Source organism: Bombus fervidus, chromosome 8 (genome assembly GCF_041682495.2).
Source record: "Bombus fervidus isolate BK054 chromosome 8, iyBomFerv1, whole genome shotgun sequence".
Classification (NCBI taxonomy): Eukaryota; Metazoa; Arthropoda; class Insecta; order Hymenoptera; family Apidae; genus Bombus; species Bombus fervidus.
Window position 1 is genome coordinate 9,906,730 of NC_091524.1, and position 22,795 is coordinate 9,929,524.

The 22,795-nt window shown below is 42.5% G+C and overlaps 1 protein-coding gene across 2 annotated transcripts in view; it reads right to left on the reverse strand.

Moving 5' to 3' along the window:
- The window catches only part of Ci (transcriptional activator cubitus interruptus), a 146,700-nt gene that overhangs the window by 77,357 nt on the left and 46,548 nt on the right, over window positions 1-22,795 (reverse strand). The window contains exon 1 of one of the 2 annotated variants that reach the window (XM_072008634.1): window positions 15-149. The exons of the other annotated variant lie outside the window; for it this stretch is intronic. Within the exon in view, the coding sequence (XP_071864735.1) occupies window positions 15-55 (41 nt within the window). The 5' untranslated portion in view covers window positions 56-149. Of the gene's footprint in view, window positions 1-14; window positions 150-22,795 lie in introns of those variants that run through there. 2 annotated transcript variants of the gene reach the window in all.

A 22,795-nucleotide genomic window follows, 5' to 3' on the forward strand; every position in this document is an offset into this window, starting at 1 on the left:
ATTTAAGTATATACCTGCTTACGACGGGGGTAATTCCACGTCGTCGTACCGCCATAAAGCCACGGCGTGCAGAGTTCACGGTTATGGGGTCTGAAACTCGCTCTTCTCCTCTCTATCCTCTCGCTCGGCCACTACCCGCTTCACGACGCAACGCGCGTGTCTTCTTTTCACCTACACTACCAGCCAAAAGTTTCGAATTTTACTACGTGTTTTATAAAATTCAAAAGTTTTATGGACAAAGTTAAACTGGAATTCCTGTTGGCTAGAATCATGCTGAATTCTGAAACATCATAGATTAAAGATTAAGTATCTCTGTTACTGAGAATTGCTAGAATTGCGTTGAATTGCGAAGTTTCTTGGAAAAATTTCACTACCTGCGTTCAACGATCGACGAATCTTCTGGAAAGAATTAGACTGGAATTTTTATTGTTTAGAAGGGTTGATTCAAGTATCTCCGTTATTTAGAAATTTCAACAATTATACTGCACTATGAAATTTAGTAGAAAAACTCAGGTTAGAGTATTATAAAAGAAGTGACGCCTCTCGACGTATTTTTGAATGAAAATTAATCGGTTCTATTTTCATATATCGTATAGAACATAAGGATATAAAGTTTCATCTCAATAATAAAATTCGCTTCGTAATTTAATTCAATATACGTAGCTACCTTGCGATATAATCAGACAATAAGATGAACGAAATATAACGAAACATGTATTGAATAGAAATTGAAATTAAATTAAATAAAAACACGCTGAGGGGTGGTTTTCGACGTCATCCGCAATTGAAAAAATAATTCCAAACTTTTGATCGGTAATGTACAAAAGTCGTCTCTTTTCCACCTTGCCCGGTTTCCGTCCCTTTTTCGTCTCGTTCGACTCGCGTCGCGGGTCTTACGGGGCTTTACGGCCCAGAGTCATGGGATCGTGGACTTGCTGGATCCCATGATCGATGGGGCTTTGGCTTAACCCCCTCGGACTGGACCACGTTGTTGCCTCTGGCGCGCGGTCATACATACATACACGCGTTTCTTCTCGTCTCTTTTTCTCGATATTTTCCTTCGTATTCTCGATCCCTTTCGGTATGTCCTCTCTCGAAACGCGCTTTATTACGTTCGTATGCGACGCTCGCGAGCCGCGAGCATTCAACGACATCCGGCGAGCAGGGTTGATGGGGATTCCGGTGATTCATGCGGCCATGTTGGAACCCGCTGAGCTTGAGATATTCGCGATTAACGCGAGGTGCCTGTAGAGAACGCCAGCCGAGGGTTGATGGCTACTTAAGAGCAGGATCGTTGAAATGTTGGCAGTGAAGCTGTCGAGGATGACGACGCTCTCGAATATCGCCTGATGCTTTTCGTAGATACTTTGTATGTGTCGCTTTTTACGACGGATTCTGTAGTATGGGATTTCACTACAATCGGCGTTGGTCTGGTACAAACCATTACAGCTTTCGTTGCATCGTTTAAAAATCTTAACAGTACACCGTGTTATTTGTTTAAAGGATCGATAAAAAAAGATGTTTATGCCTGAGAGAATTGTAAAGTCCACTTTTCGTTGCATCCTTCTCGTACAATCGAGTCGTTCAAATAAAATCGTAGTGACAGATTTTCTACTCGCAGGATAATTCTAAAACTTCCCTTTTCACGCGCGATAAGAGGAGAAAACTCTTCGTTGAGAAAGAAAAGTATGCACCGATATGTTTCGTAGTCACTGAACGTAACATCGATCCACTCGTGCCGTGGAACCACGAAACGCGTTTGCCTGAAAGAAACACAACGAACGCATCGCCATTGGTGGTGGAAGCCGCGAGCAACGAAAGAAGTCATCACTGCCGGGGCAATCGTTCGAACTAATTGTACGATTTCGTTACGATTTCTTGCGGGGCGGTTGGTCGATTTCTGCTGCGCGCGGTTATACCCTCGCAGCTCCTAATAATATGTGGACGGAGAGATCGTGATGGGATCGAAGGGATTATTACGCTCCACCGGGAGGTGGCCATGGCGCAGCAACGTTCGGAATGGGGGAAGTGGAGAGAAAGGGGGTAGGTCGAGGGATCGAGATAAAAGCAGGAAGAAACCGCGACCACGAGGGGAACGAGAGGGTTAAACAGCGGTTTCGCTCGAGCAAAGAGGATAGAGGGTTGTGGGGAGAAGGCCGAGTGAGAGATTTGAGAGTAAAAGAGGCAGATAGGCGGGTATACCGGGACCCCAGAGAGGATAATTGAGTTATTACTGCAATTGTAGACCACCTTGGAGGGCCCCGGAACGACCATAACAGGTTCTGAAAATCGCATTCGTATCTGCCTACGATTCTCCGGCTCTTTAGCGATAAAGGATTATCGTGCGCGTGCACGCCGAGAGATGCGAGCGTACGCGACCAGGATTACAACCGGAAACCACCGACGAACGGAAGGAGAATGGCCACCGTATAAACAGATCGCGAATCTTCCGTAGGAATTTCGCGGGTGATTATTGTATTAGGGTTTTTTTGGAGGGCGGAGGAGGGGACTCATTTAATGTCTCCAAGAGATAGATAAGTCATTTAAAATAATGGGAGAAATAAACTTCGTGTGGATTGAACAACATGCTTAGAAGTCAGTTATTAGTTTGTATTAAATATTTTTGAGTTACTTGTGATTTCAGATACTTGGTACTGAGTTATGATTTGTAATTAGCCGTAATCGATTAGTCATTAACGAGCTCTGAAATTCGAAATGTTTTATCATTCGTTTCTGACGTGTTTGTCTTCGTTTATTGTGACGTTTAAAGCCGTCGATTATAGAGCTATTTAGCTTCGGGGTACTCACTGCAGCTACCTCGAAACACCGTAACCTACTGAACCACTAGAAACACAGGATACTCACCTAAAACAGAAAAAGGAGCAAGGTCAATTATTATTAGCTAATCCGACCGAAAATATACGACGGAAAGATGAAAAAGCGCAAAATAATATTGTTTCTCGACATTAGAAAGCGCAACCTAAATTATAGGCCAAAAGTATTTATTGGATTTTGACGATCGCCGAATTTACGAACGGGAGATCTCCGAAAATTGGCTTCTTCCGTAGACAGTTACGTCCCTACGCTTATCGTCCCGAGACTTGGACTTTTTTACGGAGAACACCTGACGCCACGTATCATATGGCCGATGCCCTTTAAAAATATTTTTACCAGCCGATGGATAATTTCGTTGCACTGCTAGTCCTTTCGTCGAGGAATTTTAAGACATTAAAATCAATATTTATTTTAATAATAAAATATGTAAAACTTTCCAGGATCTCTCAAATTTCTGCACTACTCAGATCCCCTGGCGGTAAAGTCCCACGCAACCTCTTGCGGTTTTAACAACTTTAAAAAAACCTCTTCAGCATCTACCTCGCTATAAAACGTCCCAGATTTCTACACCGTGTAGCTCATTAATTATAAAACTTCCTAAATTCTACCACTACGCAATTTGCCCAAAGCAAAATTCCTCGCATCTTTTCGACCGTGTTACCTAGCGAAACTTCCAATAAGTCTCCATCTCTCCGTTACAAAACTTCCCGATTCTTTCGTCGTTTAAAAAAATCCTCCCAGACGAAACTCGCCAAATTCATCAATTACGAAACTGTTCAAATATTATCTAATGCTGTCAAATACCACTACACAACTTCTGCCAGAGCGAAACGTCACGCACTATCCCTACCTGTAGCCACGGAATCGCCAACACGATTTTCTCGTTTCCCTTCTGGAACTGTACAACGCGTTAACCCGTTCCGTTATCAAACTGCCCGCGGTCTCGAGATACCGCCAGCACACAGTTTGATAGGAACAACATAATAATCCTGGCGAGGAGATGCCAGCCGGTGGAAATAGCCAGTGTAACGAGACACGTCCCGGTAGCGTGTAACGAAAGCGGGCATAGAAATTAATGGGCGGCTGCGGATGATAGTTCACGAGCGCCTCCTCGATGTCCTTGGCATCGAGGCACGTCAGAACATGGCCTCGCGGGAGATTTTAATCTCGAATTTCTACCGAAAGTAGCCAGTCTCTACCACATCCACACATGCACGGTAGCATGGCGGTGACTCAGGAACGCCTTTTGGAGAACGGCGTGTTTCTAAGAAACGCATCAGAGGACCCAGGCCAAGCCAATCCGCCACCTTGGCTGCGGGCTAACCGAGTCCCCGGCAAATTAAGTCGTTATTTCGGCAGATGCTCGGTTCGCGGAGATCGAGCACGTGATCCTCCTCTCCGCGAGAGAGGAACACGCGTGTAACGAGCGTCAACCTCTCGGCCATCTGTCTCTCTGCTTAATTGTCGGGGATGACCAAGGTCGAATCGGAGCCGCGGTGTTCGCACAAGCAGCGCAGGTGTTTTTTAGGCGAGAGTGTCTTCTGGTACCCGATTCAGGGGTCGAGCGTATGCGAAGAAAAGAATCTTGTAAAGCTCCTTCGCACTAGTCTTTCTATTAAAAAAATTTGTACGTCCTGGCGATTGCATGTGCGGAGCGCCTGACTTTTCGACGAAAGTACCTTCTGGGATTCGATGTGGAAGTTGGACAGACCCGGAGGAAAGAATTCTTTTTAATTGTTTTATTTAATTTGCACTCTGCTTTCATTTTTTATTGAGAAACATTTGCGTCACGGTGGTTGCGCATACAACGCAGGTGAGTCTTCTCAATGGGAATGTCTCCCTAAATTTAACGTGTAACGTGTCGTGCTAAGTAATACAATGATAAACTCCTTCTACCTAATGAGAATTCCATTTCCATATGAATTTAGGCAGAATTTACGAAACTTGGTGGAATTCGATGAATATAGAAAAATGACAATCTTAAAGCAGTTTCAACTGATTTTTCAGAAATTAATTTTTAAAATCGGGCATCCAATTACGAGGAACTTCGGTGCTTTAAAATTGATAAAACAATATGTTATTTTATTTATAGAATAAATCCAACCATACTCTTAACCATTTTTTATACTAAAATCCATCTAAACAAATATTTAAAATAATCAGCACTTCATCCAAACTGTTCACTAACGACTACCAAGCGATTTTGATAGTCAATCTAGCTTATTGATTCGAAGAAACCACACCTAAGTACCAGAGAAAGCAAACTATACCTCAGAAACGCGTTCCTCTCTTGCAACGTCGTAGCCAGCCGGAATGGCCGTGTTCGTCCTCTTGTTTTCTTGCTCGCGCCGATCGAGGCGTCGAGGATAAATCGTCTTAGCAAGAGTATTAAGAGAGCCGTGAATTCGTTCCCATACACCGCACGCATACGTTTCTGAGCTGTGAGAGCATCGGCCGGTTTCGGCCACGAAAAACGCTCGTTCACGGTTCTGTGTGCGTTTCTAATCCCGAAAACCTACACCCCATGCAAATTGCGGGAACGTTTCGAGATCGTAATCTAGCCGAAGCTCTAGGAAAAAGGGTGGCTCTCCCTTGTCAAAGTAAAGCCGGGCTCACGACTCGATCTAATTTCTCCCCGCCTCCCTCTATTAATTTTTAATCGACAGATTATTAATCGGTCAGAATATCGTAATCGTAACTTTTTAGTTTCGCGCTAAATTGAAAGTTAAAATTCCTCTCGAATGTTATATAGAAATCTAAGAAAGAAGTTATGATAAGAAAGTGACTTTAGATGGAATTTTGCGAAAAATTATAATTTTGTTCGATGCAATTCTGTGAATATTTCACAGTTCGGAAAATTAACAATTGAGATCGAAGGGGTGGTCCTAGGTAAAATTTTAATAATACGATTGACGAAAAATTTCGAACTTTCTTCGACACTTCTGGGAAGATGTTAGAGTTTGGAGAATTAAAATATCGATTACCGGAGAAGATTATAATTTTCTCGCGCGTTCCATTCTTTTCGGATTCATGGCAACTGGTCTTCGATCGTGTCTGAAGTTTCCATCTTTCCCGGCAAAATTTTCTGTATAATACGAGACTCGAAGGAAACTCTGATCTAATTGAGAAAATGTTATATAAATTAAAGGGATTTATACAAGGTTTTAAGAGAATGTTAAGAGAAAGATGAAGGTAGAGGGCGGAGTGAAGGAACCAGAGTGTATCCTCGATTTGCCATGAAACTCCCTCTCGCAATTCTTCTTCCCCCGAAGACAGCAAGAAAGCGAGGCTCTTGACGCGAACGAAATACCAGACCCGTTTATTATTGTTTCGTTCGAATGTTTTACGGCGGTCCGGCTGTCAGGAGGAACTTACGGCGTACGAGATACACGCAGCCAGAGCCCTTTAAAATGTTGCAAGGTGTTCAATATATTCGGCAGCGTTCGTGTTCCGAGGCGGTTGAAATCGTCTTCATCCCATCACTGGCCGAACTGCCTCCGGCGATGAATTCGTAATTGAGGCGTTAAATCTCGAACGAGCCGTTTTGGCTCCTTCGTGAAGATCTATCCGGCCAGGGGAGAACCGCACACGAAACGCAGTCCACATCTTCCATCGACTTTCCAATATTTCTTTCGTCCCATTTGCCATGTTGATGATCCTAGGTTTCAATACATTCGTTCAGGAGATTTTCCATTTTACGTGGTTTAACTACCTTTTTCACAGGCTTCTAAGTCTAGAGAAGTTAGGGAGTTTTGAGGCAATTTCTCTGGTATTTTATTGGAACCTTTTTATAAAAGTTTAAGAATTGGAATTTATGTGTAAGTAGATAAAAATAAACAAAAATTGTTCCGATAATAATCGATTATTAAAAAGATAAAATATGACAATGAAACTATTCTTTCAAAAGGAAAGACGTCAATCTATCGTAAGTATAATAAAAAAGTACTGTCCATTTAATTGCTTTTTTAAGAAATTAAATACCACAGCCATTTTGTATCATTAAAAAATGGACGCTAAACTAAAAAATTAATTATTTCCATAATTAACTATAATTTCCCGATATTTCTAAATAAAAGCAGTCCTATCGGTTTCTGATTCACAAACCAGTTCCAACTCTTTCGAAAATTGAATTCTCCAGAGGAACAAGCTATTTCAAACCGACTTCTTGGAGGAAGACGCGATGGTAACACGATGGATGGAGAATCGAACGTGGACTTGATTCCCCGTCCACATAAGAAAGCGAGGCGGCTATCGAGGACGAACGTTCGAACCGCGACCTAAGCGGCAAGAGCGGGCTAAAGACTTGTCCATTGTCTTTATTTTGTGTTCGTGGAACCGGCCGGCATGCGGCAGCATATTTCGGAGCTTCTTATACGTTCCACGATCGGCGACCAGCCTCCTCTCGCTTCTCTGCGTTTCCACGTCACGTACACACCTATATCCACATTCGATATACCATTCATTTAGACATATTTTATACAGAAACCTGTCGAAAATCCATACGTGTTCTATAAAATCCAACGATTAATGTATTAAGTACAATCACTTGGAATCTTCCTCTAATAAGTAATTTACAATTCTGCTACCTTTACACGAAAATCTATGGAAGTACAAGAGATGTTTATCATCGTCTGTATCGTTAACGTCAAATTAATATCAGGTTTAATCGAAGAATCAATAAAGATAGAATTAAGAAGATAATCCAAGCTCCGTGTGTCATTAAAAGGCTCAAAGGGAAAAATGATACAAGGGAGAAAATTGTCATTACACAAATTTTGAATAAAGTGAAACATTAACGCCTCTATATACCTCCAAACAGGGTAATTAAAAGATTACCATATCTACTTGTAAATACCTAAAAATTCACACCAAATTTCTTAAATGAACACAAATTGTACATATCGATTTCTCCACTTATTTTCCATAAATAATAATAACAACAGATAATGTACACATTCGAGAGGTTTACGAAGTACATGATGCTCGCGAAGCACGGAGGTTCGCGAAACGAAACAGCTAAGAAAGAAGGAAGAGGGTTGGCGCGAAAGAAAAGGGTCGGGCGAAAGGGAGAGCAGAAAGGAAGAATACAGAGAAGGGCATGTAACGGGAGGACGCGGGGATATATAAAGGCACGATGTATCGAGGTATACAACGGGCCTAGTAAGTTACACCTTCTGCCCTTATCTGTGAAGATCTGTTCGGGTACTCGGATACCCGGCCGCCTTCTGCCTCCATCTTCCTCCTTTCTTCTCCCTTTGCCCGCTTATCTTCCTGCTGGCTGCCCTCTGAATAACTTTACTACCGGTTTCCAGTGCTCTGCCTCGTGCCAGCCACTAAACTTTCGGGATAACGCGCACCTCCTACGCCCTCGCCGCTCCTCCTGCCCCCTTTCTAAGCGATCTACGACCCTGAAGATCGCGTGGGCGCTGGAACGAGTGTTACGAGAAAGTAGATCATCGGTATTGAGGCATCGGTATTGAAGCGTCTGTTGAGGTGAATTTTGGGATGAGTGTACGGTGTGCTTTGTAAAAGGGTGATTTCAATGGAGTGGGTGTGGAGATTGTTGGAAGCGAAGTTGTTGGTTTGAGTTAAGGAGTTGAATTTATCGAAGCGTGAGTAGTAGTGTTTACCATTGAGTTTGGTATTGAACTCTGAATGTTTTCTACGTGGAACATATGATTGTTAATAATTTAACATCGACATTTAGATCGATACAAGTGCTTCAATTGAAACATAGATCCAAAGATTCAGACAATTTTTATTAATACTTTTCTTTAATAGTTTTATGTAGTGTGACCTGTGCGATGTTGTTGCTTAATGTATGCTGTTTGAAGCGTGAGAACTCCGCAGTTCTATGTATATAAGTATAAATTATCAGATATAATGTCTTTCTAATATTAGGGCTTCCAACGCGTGATATACTCTATGCTATAAACTACCCACAGACAACTATGATTGAAATGATGTAATACAAACAGAATGAATCAACAATGATTCGATCTTACTAATTGAAAGCAACGTGCACATGTTCAACAATTGTAAGAAAATCTGAGATTCGATACCTTGACCAATCAGCTCTACGTATTAATTATCACAATAACGACGTAGTGTGTGAAATGTGATTTCTCACAAAGATACAGCTTTTCTAATAAAAATCAAACAGAAATTTCCAAATACAGGGAAAAACGAAGAAAAAAGCTGGAAACTATTTTCTAACACGCAATTTCACTCATTAACAGCTTCATCCAGCATGTAAAGCATCGTATAGAGATCTCGAATCGAATCTCAACGAACTCGATCGGCTCCGATACTTTCACCCGGACGTTTATCCCAATTTACCTCAACAGTCACGAAACAATACCGCGAGAGGAGATCGAGTGTCCCGCGACGTCGACATGGGGACATCGATCGAAGATACGGTCGCTCGATCGACCAGCGAGATCTCGTCGATCCCCGAGAGACCGACTCTTCCTATCGTAAAAGTTACCTCCTCAACGTGGATCTACCGCGTTACCTGAACCTTTTCGCTGGGAAGCTGCCGTCTGTTCATTCCCTTTGCCTCTTTCTTCCTTCTCTTTCACAACCCATTCTCCTATTCTTCCCTCTTTCATCGAACCTGGCCGCTGTGTGCGTCCTCCAAGAGGTAACATTTGCATCGGGACGCGTTTGCACAGAAGCTGTGACGGCTTATTAGCCTGTAAGCAGCTGCGTGCCGGTAATGAGGCACAATCTCGCGTTTAAGCATAATACATACTCGTCTTACTAAGTCTCTCGGCCTTTCCAGTGCCTCCCTCGCTCGTTTTTGATACTTTTTTCTAAGATAATTACTGTTTTCCTTCCCTTCACTGGTAGTTTCTTTGTGGTTACTCGCGGAGGTTTAATACTTGCGAATTGAATGATGGAGATATTTGGAGGCTAGAGAGTGATTTCGAGAAGGCAAAGATTAATGGGGTTTAGGGGATCAAAATTTCAACATTCGAACAGATTTCCGCACATTCTGTTACCATTTAACGAGCTTTTAAGCAATTAATTTATCCCAAAAAGAAGTATATAGTTGATTTGTTGATAGAGTGACGTGTATAGATATCTGCAAAAATTAACTGTAAAAGTCGATTATTCGTTAGGACAAACGTGTCATAATGTTTTACCTCAATCTTCCTGTTCCAATTAACGATATATGTATGGACATGTAAAGAGAAATTTCCTTCTCTTCCTAATATGAATTATAATCCTAATGAAAGATGCTACACAGAAATCTCACAGAAGAAACCGATAACAAAAATCAGCCCCCACCCTTTATACTCGGCGCTACCATTCAACCTTTAACCTTTCACCTCTTCCCATTCCAACCACGCCATTTTCCTCTCCCGTTCCTTCGTTACCCTGCCTCCCTTTCTCAACATCCCAAGGCACGTTTTCACTCGTCAGCAGCTCCCCGCTGGCAGGCATCCTCCTTCGACAAACGTTTCGAATTCCAAGACGGGAGCGGTTCGTGCGCAATTTTCGAATCCACTCCGCCATCGTAGCACGCAAATGTAACTGCTTCATCCTGTTAACCTCCACGTCGAAAACAAGCCGCGTTTACGCGGGAATTTTATAATTGCCAACGTTTGGAAGGAGACAAACGTCGAAACAAGACAGGATGAAAGGGGTGGTGTACACTTACAAGGACAGGACCCGAATGTACCGGCGTCGATTTGGATGAAACGTTATAGGCTTGAAGAACAGCCAAAAATATCAGATACGTATTTTTTTGTAGCTACGTAACTCGAGTTTAAGGGGTAAAATCACCCTCAGAAATTCGATCCCTTAGAAGCAAACTCAGAGATGGTTACAAATAGAAAAAAATTTAGTAATAGAAAAAAAGTTTTTAAGAACATCGTAGTGGATAGTTAGTGCTATTAGACAACAGGTCGTCGACGATACAATTCCAAAAACACATGAATTCCTGCGTTAGCTGGTCGCTACGACGAATGAAGTGCATCTGTTGAAACAAGTAGGCGAGTTCGCATGGGTGACGACGATTCTAATTTATCCTAAATCTTTGATATAGACTCGGTGCGTGTAAATAGCGAAAAATGAGTTTCAACGTAGAGAAATTAGAAGAACAATCTTTTTTCCTGCATTTTTTGTCAATTGTAGGTAACTGCATTTACTCGCGTTGTTTATGCGTTGTTTATTACGCGGATAAACGCGGATGAAACATACGAAAACGCGGTTCTCTTTGTCCGTTGAAGATGGCAGGGAATAGAAAGGAGAAGAGGCGTACAATGTCTTTCTTATGACGGGCTGGGTTCGGTTCGGTAAAAAGTCGATCGGTTACAGGGAATCGGCTTGCGGAATGTAACGTGGCAATTTAACCAATTTGCAGGGAATGGGAGCGACCACCCGTTCCTCCGTTTTATCTACCTGTCGTCGGACGATTGCCATGGCAAGCTCCAAATTTCTACGTGTGTCGAGTTTAACGTCAATTAAACATACTGAGTTGTGTCTCGTATGAAATGTTTGTGCGGAGAATGTCGCGGTAGTATAATTTCTAAATTCAAAGATGGCTATGAGATAGGCACGTCATGTGGGCTATTGTCTGGTTTACATGAGCAAGATCGTGCAATACAATCTGTTGTTAAGATAAAAGTAGTCAAGCCACTCGTAAATGTAACTAGCCAATTTCGCTTCTTACAAATTTCTCAATTATACGAGTAGTACTTAAGTTGTCAGAAAGCAAATGATTTATCTTGATGGAATTAATTAATATGACGTAATAAAATTAATTACGATATCGTATTACATACTGTAAATAAAATAAAATCGATGAGATATGTATGCTGCTTATCTTTCGTAACAAGAAGCAATCAAAAAAAAAAAAGGTGATTTTTATAAGATATACCTTTCATAAATTTATTATCGGATCTATCTTCGATCAGTCGCTACAACAAGCAATCTATTAATCAACGAAGAAATTGGCCACGCTCGTTGTAAAAGCTGCAGGTGTACGCGTCAAGCGGCAAACGAATTATTAACAAACCATTGAATGTAAATCTAACAAACCCGATGAAATGTCATAGATTCGGATCTGACAGATCTAAAAGTTTCTTATAAATTCCAACATCATAAATACCAAATCACTCGACAATCTAAAACACGCCAATAACCTTGTATACAGATACAACGCTTCGTTAAGCGATTCTGTCGAACATCGGGATTACCCAACGAGTCGAATAACCAGCAGGTCGAAACACAATCTCTACACCGGCGTAAAACGGATAACAATGATTCCGTTGCACAACACAGTCGCATTATCTCGAACCTTTTGTCCACGCGAGTATCGAGGAAGAACCAGGAACGTCGTCGATGTTGTAACCATCCCGAAAATAATAAAGTTGTTCGTGGACCGGCGCGGCGGTCCCGTACGTTTTCACGTTTTCTCCACCGGTCGTGTAAATGTTAACACACTTATACAAGCGAATAACCTCGAAGCGTTTGTATTCACGTTTTATGGTGGACCGTCATAAAGTCGTAGCGCACCACCGTATTCGGTATCCACGGTATGCGTGAATATCGCGCGTTTTAGGTCACTTTTTACCAACTATTTACGACTTTTCGACGTTCCCCACTCTACAGCTGTAACCATGAAATCGGCTGACGGATTATTTCAGCGTGTTACGCGCACCTACCGACACCGATTTCGATCGGATAACGCGATTGTCTTTCGAAGAAGGTTCGATGCATTTCTAGCAGAATTTTAGAAAATACAATTTTCACTTGTCCGATTGCCCTTTTCGTAAAACGTAATAGATATTCTATCGGAAAGTTTCCTCGAGTTTAAGCTTCCACAATTCCTATTAACCAAACACGGAGAATCATTTTAACGCTGGAGCTAGCCAAAGTGACTGGCCTCATCGTAGAAACTTTCTGCCTTCGCACTTATTAAAACCACATAGGAATTTTCGACAAAATTGTTATTGAATTTTATTAAGCTGGAAACATGCTTATGTGTTCGCCTCTCTGTATCTGCTCCACGCGTAATCTACATATAATATATTCAAGTACAATGAGAGATCGATAGTTCTGCTGTTCTTCTGTTCTATTTGGTACTGTCGCACTCAGTACCAAAGCTACAAAATCCAAACAATCCAGCTTCCAAAGGACAAAACCCGGAGCAACTGTCCGACGAACCCCCAGGTCATCACCCTCGAAGCTCCCCTAAACCACTGAAAAAAAGAAAAAAAACGTAGAAGAATCAAGTGAACCATCGTGGCAACATCCTACATCCTGGCAGTGTTCCCTGGCGAGCTCATCCTTGTCCAGCGCTGCTTCCGAGAACAATGATCGAGCGAAGGCGGGGTGGAAGCCAGAGCGAAATGACAAAACGAAGAGCGATTCTCGGGCGAAAAAACTCGTCCCGGTCCCCTCACGACATCGTGGGGGCACTCGTCTGCTGGGCCCGCAGCAGCGTGGACGCACGCGCTGACGCGACAACCTCATTTGTGCACGACGGCTTCCACCACCACACAAAGCTCCACGAAACCCGGGAACAGCACCGAGGAAAAGATACACAACGACGAACATGCAACGAAGATGAAACGAGACGAGTCGCTGACGACTAGACTAGACGGAGAAAAGGAATCGAAGAAAGGGCAAGTCTTGGAGAAATGGGGTGAGTGTCTGTTCCTAGAGGACAGAGACGGAGGAGAGGCCTCCCGTGTCTTTGGACGGAGGAACAGAGGGGAACGGATCTGGAAGACAGAAGAAGAAACACGGTGGACCGATGGACGGTCCAATCAAGGGAGTCTGGGTACCGCGCTGACGTGATTACAGCTGCCGCGCGTGACCAGAGTCGGTTCGCTGACTTGTTCCTTCCTCTCCCTGTGTCTCTTATATAGTGGAAGCTACCATCCGCTTTGGGTTCGCCTGTAACGCTAGCGTTTTTAGGAGTGTCGCTTTTTGGAGGACGATGATCGTAATTGACGAGAATGAAGTGGTATAGCAGGTTTATTAACCCTTTTGATGTGGATTAAAGCGGTGCTGAGCCGCAATAACAATGTTGCAAAACTTATAAGAAGCTTGTTTCATGTAGAATTCATATACCGTCGTAACAATAAAATATAACAATTTATAATTTTCGATGAACCCTCACGGTGCACAAGCTTCACAGTAAACAATGATAGATGCTTATACATTTTTCGCAGATCAATTTCACGTTTGTCTATTACCCTTGTATAAAAATTTATTAACAATTTTTCCAAATATTTAGGAATCTATTCTTCCATATCAAACACTCGTGATTCTAAATCTACGATCGATCCTGAAAATTGAGTCGTTTAATCGCGGTCAATTCGTCGTAATAGCTTCCCCGAGAAGAATAAAGTGAGAGACAGAGAGAGAGAGAGAGAGTGACGAGGATAATTGAGAAGTAGCGCGAGTTCGCTGGCTTTAACAGAGATCCAGCCATCTAAGCTGCGAGAGAACGGGTCGAGTGGGATCCGGTAGATGCATCCCTGCATCCGAGACGACTTTACAGCGGTTCGCGGGGCCTGTTTTTGCGCCAGGCCAAAGTCTTTGGGGCCTGGTGCCTCCCCGTGCTCCTTTACGAGGACTGTACGCTCGTATAGCCGGTGTAAGCCGACGGTTTCTTAATCACGAAAAGAAAACGACGCTGCTTCGAAGTAGATTCCAGGGATTCGAGCGACTCGACACCGGGAAAAGTCAATCAACGACGATCCGACAGAGGTTACCCGCTTCTTACCTTTATTTTTATAGGTTTCGTGTTATTTTATTTTGAAACGAAGTTTCGTGCATTGCAAACTTATTGCTTTTACTAAAAGAATTAAAAAATAAAATGTTCAAGGAGACATTCTTCTTACACAATTTTTTGATAGGTTTGAACTATTGGAGATAATTGAATCTATTGAATGATGATATGATATGATAATTGAATGATGATGTGATAATTGCAACTATTGAATAGATAATTGATCTAGTATTATGATTCGATATGATGATCATTCAATAAAATCTTCAGTCGTGTGCTTTAAATGAATTTTAAAAAATGCTTCATTCATATACATTTCGAACCTGCGCTCAAAGATATATTCCTGTCTGGAGAATTGAATTACGATTAGATAAAGCATTTCATCAGAAAAATGCCAGCAATTCGTCCACTTATTCCACAGAATATAAATAACCCACCGCACAATCTACTTATTAATCCACCTCGGCGTAAAAATATACAAAAATCCTTATCCTCCCGAAACGAATTTAAGTAATCGTAAAACTATCCCCAGAATCGCAACTTACGATCTTCGCCCAGGTAAACTTCTATCAAAGATCGAGAGGCGTGTAAGAGTTACCCATGTCTAGAAGCATTAATTGAGACAGCTCATCAAAAGATGGCCACTCAGATCGACGGATCCGGGGGAAGAGAAAAAGGGCGAAAAATATGTCCGTATTAGAAGCTCGAGGGGAACCGCTCTATTTGGCGGACCGTTGCGCTCCATGTACGGCGTGGGCCCTCCTTCGCCCCACTCGCCCGTGGCGTGGTCATGGCCCCCCCTGAGGACCTTGTATGCGCGCCCTTTTACGTCCTACGGCTCGTCCTGGGGAACGGAACCACGCCAAGGAGAGACAGTCCCGGTGGACATGTTTATTATTTCAACGTCGAAGCCTCTCCTGAGATTTAGTGGCCTGGACATGGCCCCCTCTGTGCCCCACCCATCGGTCCGCGCGCCGCTACAAGCCAATAAGATCAGAGGGACGAAAGGGCTCGGCGAACAAGTTGCGTGGAACACGTCCGACGGCCCGAACCTTTTCACTTTCTCGGGGGACAAAGACCGTCTCGCCGTGCGATAACTGTGTTACTCGATGGTCTCTCTATGACAGGATTGTCTGAGAATTTGTGGGTTGAGATGCTAATCGTTTGGGAAAATTGAAGGGATAGATGGCACGTATGATCCGAGGTGAGATAGAGACACGTCGAAGTTGGAGATAATTTTTGATCGTTGTTCTATGATAGCATTGCAAATGGTATTTTGTAAAATTGAGTTGACAGTGGTTTGCGTAATACATAGGATGGACGTAACGTTCGAGGTAGGATGAAGACGTCAAAGTTTGCAATGGTTCGTAATCACACGTTATATGGCAGAATCGCGTGCAAATTCGTGGGTTCAGGTGGTAATTGTTTGAAGAAATTGAGCGAGTAGATGGAGACATGATATCGTACGACACGGACATGTCAAAGTTTGAGATGATTTATCGCAATATACCGCGTGACAAAATCGCGTGAAATTCAGCGAATAAATAGTTGGTAGCGGTTTGAATAAATTGGAAAGACGAATATGCGATTCGAAACGGAATGGCAATCTTAAATTTAGAAATGGTTTATCCTCATATCCTCTATGACAAAATCGCGCGAACGAAATTAATAAAATAGTTTGTATCATTCGAATGATAAATAAGCGAAAGATTCATGCGGAATAGAAACTACTTCTGGAATGAATCCGAATGTATCGGACATAGAGTTTTCAATGGTTTCCGCTGGAATTTCGGTGGAACATCGGATGCAGGAGAAACGTGGAATACCTCTGACGATCGTAAATTTCCGCAGTTGCGCGCACAGCACCGATGCAGGTCGATAAATCCGAGAGGCGAAGCGACTAGAAAGCTTTAACAACCGGACAATTTAATTTATGAAAGGCGAACAGGAATAAAATGTACGCGGTGGCTTTTTTCCACGGTAAGCCGTGCTCGTACTTCATCCGGTAGTCGTTACACCGTATATAATGAGGCAATTAAGTAACACGAAAGGCAACGGTACTTAAGTTCGAATTAATTTTTTCTTATCAATCGATCTCGACGCCGCTTTTTGCTCGTAAAACAGTCGGCCGACTTCGAGGCCCGATTATTTAAAAGCCGCGCTCACGAGTTTACGCGCGCGCGCAGATTCAGCGCTCCGACAATTATGAAACTTCGTCGTGACGCGCATAAAATCATTCGTTAAATTCTGATTAAAATCATCAGGGTAGCCAGAACTCTCTTCTACTGCAACGGTAATTATTCCAATTTGGCAAAGAACGTACAGACTCGGGGAAAATTGCGCACACGACCGATCTTGAGAGCTGATAACGATATCGAAACGCGGCTATGTACAAAAAGAACAAATTGTACTCGATATACCGCATCGTGTACGAAGAGAATAAACTGTACTTCATATACCACATCATGTACCAAGATGAAATTAATTATTTTCGATATCTTATCAAAAGCTACAGGATTATTTAACGATACACGTATTAATATTTGTGCACATGAATTTTTTAAGGTTGGGGGAACTGTCAGATAAGACTCGAAATAATTTACTCTTAACTACTGACAATCGCTGAATTGTAAATGAATACTGATTAGTATATACATAAATGAATACAGGATTTCCATGAATAGATCGATATTTCTTATCAGCGGATGTTGTTAAAATGATGTGTCTTCTGTATGATGCAGAACATTATCCCAAACATGATAACTACGATAAATACATCGTAATTTAAACGAAATTTTTTACGTGATTACTGAATAATTTTTTAGGATTGAGCGAGCTCCGCAGAACCGCACAAAACCGATCAAATGAATCTGGTATTAACACGAACAAGTTTTTAAAAAATGAAACTGGTCGGTCTAACTTTTGAGTGACTTCGATATTTCCATAATCTGTGCTACAAAATTCATGATCATTTGTACAAATTCTTTCTCTCCCCAAAAAGAAACAGAGAAGAAAATTCTCTTATCACTATTTCAAAATGTCAATTTACCAAATATAGATTCATCTCGTGGATGTTCAATCGATCGAGATGATTTTCGCGCACGGATATTTGCGGTTTACGTCCGCGGCTTCCGGTAGGGATCGTCGTCGCGGCGAAACGACGACCAATCAGGCGCCAATCGTCTCGGATGCTACCGGCTTAACGGCTCTTACCTTCGATCCGCTTCCTTCGACCTTCTTTCCCTCACTGCCCTTCCATCGACGTTCGTAAGGCCCCGCGGGAGACTTGGCAACGTCGCGTGGGCCCGAACCAGAGCGAGGGAAACGGGCCCGGGTCGAGGCGGGAGGCAATCGTACGAACCTCGTAAGGAGAAGATCGGCCACCTTTGTCCAAAGGATCGGCTTTATCGCGAGTTTAGATGGACACTGCCACATCTTTTTCCTTTTTTTATTTCGATCATTCGACGTTCAAGTCTATGTTTCATAGTAATTGTCATTGCAATTGTAATTTCAGTACATGACTTTCTTTCTTCACCAAATCACGAATATTTACAGAAGTTACAAAGTTGAAATTTTATATTCACGAGATTCCATGAAATGGTACATCTATGCATTAGAATCCACACACTTCCCGCTATGTAAAGAAGTCTAACAGGTAAGATGTATATCAAGATAATATTACAAAACAGAATTGTGTTCGAGACAAAGAGAGAATTAAAAACATTAACCACTTAATGATAATTTCAAAGTTTCCCGACGTCGCTGAGTTTCACTTGAATGACCAGCATAAGATGCAATTATAGAGAAACAGAATATTATTGTGAAATCGGTAAAGTTAGATGAAATTCTTAGTTTAAAATTTATCATACAGAACTATACCTCGAATATTTTTACGAAATAAATTAAAAATTGCGTTTCACGCATTTACAATTTCTAAATTGTCTTCAGATACACTCGATAATCGATAATCTCGAAGGATCCTTTAAAAACATCCCCCTATGAAGCATTCAGAGTATCGACCTATACCTTGTAAAGTACCCTGCTCAAACCTAACCTCACCGTCTCCGCTCGCTACTTCGAACAAAAAGAAGGAGATATCCGAATACGTGTTCCCTCATAGACGAGTCATTAGGAGCGATTAAAATCCGATTTTCCATGAGGCGTCTATCCAAGGCAGAAGCCAGTTAGATCATCGTTTCTCTCATACCGCTGATTGCTTAATAGGCCCCGGTGTAGGGGATCTTGGTTCAAGAGAGAGAGAAAGAGGGAAACAAGAAAAACGTCCAAAACGAAGATGAAAGGAGAAGAAACTAGAGCACGTGCTTCGTATATCAAAACGGGTTAAATTATCAGCTTGGCAAGACACGGGCGTCGCGGCCGCTAATACAGGCCCCGCTTTCTTTTTTATGCAGCCGGTTCGGTGCGTTATTCCGCTCGGAGGGATTCCGCCGGCCGGGAGATTACCAATTAAAGGAGCTGCCACGGAGAAGAGAAGTTATGCACGGTTAGATGCGGCCCTGCGCGTGCATCGTGATGCATCCTCGAACGAGAAAAGGCCCTAAGGGGGGACGGAGAAGTGGATGGAGCAAAAGCCGGGGCCCGCCTCAGTCCCGCGATGATCTATGGCTCTATCGCGTTCGGACTCTCAGATCACAATCATCCCCCTTTATCGTATTCCCCTCCGCGAGTTTTCTTCTTTCTTAGCAGGTGCCCACTGCGCGCCGATATATTACGTACCGGGTGTCCGGTTTGCGTTTCTCTCACTCGCCGTTCAACATCCTACCACCGATCGAGCTTTAAAAATCGTTTATGTTAATTCTACGTGTACCGCGATCATCTTGCTATCGTTCCAGCTTGGATATCACTAGTTAAATGGATCTCTTATTTTGTTATAGCGATCGGATTACAGAAAGGATGATCTTTTTTCATTGGAAATTTTACGATATTGTTCGTTTGAATAGTTTTTTTTTAAATAAAAAATAAGCTACTTGTTGATAGCAGCACCAGCTACGTGAATTTCTCTTCTTATTTTGTAATATTAATTAACGCTAGCAATTTTTAAATTTTTTCCTAACGAAGAACCTTCTCTTTCTCACGGATTTTTCACGAAACAATCAGGCGAGCTTACTGTTCATCTGCAGCGTTCTAATCTACCCGTAACGAACCGATTCAAACTGAAAATGCTCTCACAATATATACTTAGATTTGAACATCATAAATCACTCTTAGCGACAAAGGAACTTTCTTCGCGATTTTTTTGCTACCGCATCCTGCCCACAGATTACGCCAATGAAATTACACCAATCAGCAAGAAGAATCTCCTTAGATTCTCCTGCTCGAAAGGAAGTCGAATTCTGAAGTCTTTCGTGGAGCAAGGATTATGCGGACCCTATTAAAGCCAGGACGTCTCAATGGAGCGAGTCTCAAAGCAGCGAACCAGTTAATATCTCATCGAGCGAATCGTTCGTCCAGAGCAGCGGAAACGGTAGTCGCTGACCTTTCACCGAAACGAGTCGACGATTTATAAAAGGGAGAACTGCCCGCGAGAAGCGAAATTCGACGATGGTCGTTCAGGAGGGTCCACCACCATCTTCTTTGGATGTATCTTTTTTTTTCTTTTCTTCTTTCTTTCTGGTCGAACCTCGTGAAGGAGTGGCCGATAGTTAGCAAATACAATATAAATTTGAATCCACCAGCCTGTAATTAGGCGAGATATCAGGGGCGTTTCATAGTGTGTGTATCGTCGCTTTTCTACGTTATTACAGACTTGTTTGGAATTAGGAAATACCCAATGATTCGGTTGTACGTTGTTCTTAGTGTGAAATCGTTTGGAAATTTTCGTACGTACGAAATCGTAGGTGTTAGATCGTCGAGTACCTTTTATATAAGCGTGTAAAAGGGGAAGCATCAAGATTCTCAAATTCATCCCCTACTTGCCTACAAAACCGCTAAAATTTCCCCGAAATATTTCAAGAATATTTTTAAGGAAACAATAAAAAAAAGATACTATAGATATTTCTATTACGTAAATGATAATTACTTCGAATCTAACAAAACGAAATTCTCATTTTCCAAATTCATCGCCTAATTGTTTCTCTCGCAAAAACCATCAGATTTCTGCAATGTGTTTCGACGTGACAACGTCGTACAAATTAATTCAATGTAATTCGTATGAAAAATTCAACAGCGTATATGAAGAAAGAAAATAGAAGAAAAAAAGGAAAGAATAAAGAGTCCTGTTTCAAGAAGGACATACCGGGACTCGGCGTAATCTCGAGCGTTTGTCGCGACTGCAAGGCTTGTAATTAAGTGAGATCAATTGCTCCTCGGCGCACCGGTAATCTTGTTAGTAGCTGCTAAATGCCGGACTCGGCGGCGTCGGTAAAGCGCACGGTTTTTGCCTCGGTTATCGGTTGTATGCAAATACCCACGCGAGTAAGTATTTGTATCTATCAGACTTCGATCTCGATCTCAACGTATCACGGTGAAAATAACACGTAGGAAACTGTCGGTCTATCGAATGGCCATAATTCTATTTAGATTTTTCTTCGGTGATTCATGTTGAACAATCTGTATTAATTTGGAGCGAATATCTAGCGTTCAACGCAGGGTAAAACTTTAGAAGAGCGATTAATGGCGGATGTTGAATGATATGTTGCTGAAGTGTGGTGTTTGTAAAATGGTTGGCACGTTGTTTAAGTAGGAGAAAAGTTCTAGAAACTGAACGAAAGTATCGATCATCAGTGATTTGATCGAACAAAAATTTTTGAACCTCAATTTGACACTGATACGCATAACCGTGGGAGGGGATAGCAACTGTGGAAAATGTCAAACGAGTTTCTTTGTGTCTCTATGTAGATGTGAACATTTTGTATTCTAATTTAATGCAGAAACGATAGCGAAGTAGAGCTCTATTTATTGGAACGCTAATTAGTGGACAATTAAATGAATTCGTGTAAGCCCATTTGTACGAACGTGAATTCCGATGTATTACGTATATGAATGAAAAATCATAGCTGGTGGATGCCACGAGTTGTATTATATGAATTGTTTGTCTCTCGATGGGTTCAAGTACATGGAATCCCACTACAACATCACAACTGACTTCACATAAAACATAGTAAACGCAGAAAGCTGTGAAAATTTATGTCAATTTACTAAAAATTGATACAGCCTTTCTCCATAATTACTAGCAATATCGATCCATAAACTTACCAACTTTATAGTAAGTATAGGATTTCATAAAATTCTATTCTCTTTTCCGGTAGGAAACAAAATTCTCGAAACATCGTCACGTCGAAAGACAGAAACCTTGATCCAGCACACGATCCTTGATATCCGACGAAAGTCCCAAAATCCAATCACCCTGACAAATCGACCGAGCCACCGTCCAGCGGTAGCCAAACCGTCCGCGTGTCTCGAATTTCCTGAAATCGTATACAAGTTGGAGGCACGCTGAGAGAAGCGGTGGCCGCGTACGGATGTGTCGCTACTTTGTAGTAGCGGACGCGAGCGGAGGTCTAAACGCGCGCGTATAGCGCGAGCTAGAGGCATCGTGGAACATCGAGTGGAACATCGAGAGCCGCGGGGCAACGAAGACGATAGAGGTAGCCGCTCGGAAGAGACCAACATAAAGAACGAGTAAACGAAAAGAAGAAAGAAGCGAGAAAGCGGCTAGAAGAAGAATAAGAAGCAGAAGAAGAAGAACAAGAAGGAAGAAGAGAAGAGGGAGGAAGCGAGCAAACAGGCCCTTCCCGTATTGAGAGCGAACTCGATCTTCGACTGGCCGGCATCAAGACATTCGAGACTTCGACAGGGCAGCAAGATCGACTACAGCTCAATCACTCTTCGTCTCGTATCCTCTTCCATTCCTTCTCCTTCTTTCTCCCGCCTCGTTGACTTTCTTCCTCTCTCTCTTTCTTCGTCCCCTTGTCACCCCACTCTCCTCCGTTCTCAGTCCCACCATCCTCTCTTCCCCCACTATTCACCTGGCCCATCCAACTAGGCCCACAGCCCCTCTCTCTCTTCGCAACCCCTTCTCCCATCTTCGTTGCTCCACTCGAGGCTTATCGCGGCCCGATCTCCGGGCCTCTCGGCTTCACGTGGCGTGCCCTAATGACGTCTTGGAACGAACGGGTACCACCGCCATCTAACAAGAGACTTTTTCACGTTCCAATGCTAATCCCCCGGGAGTCGTTCCCTTCTGCT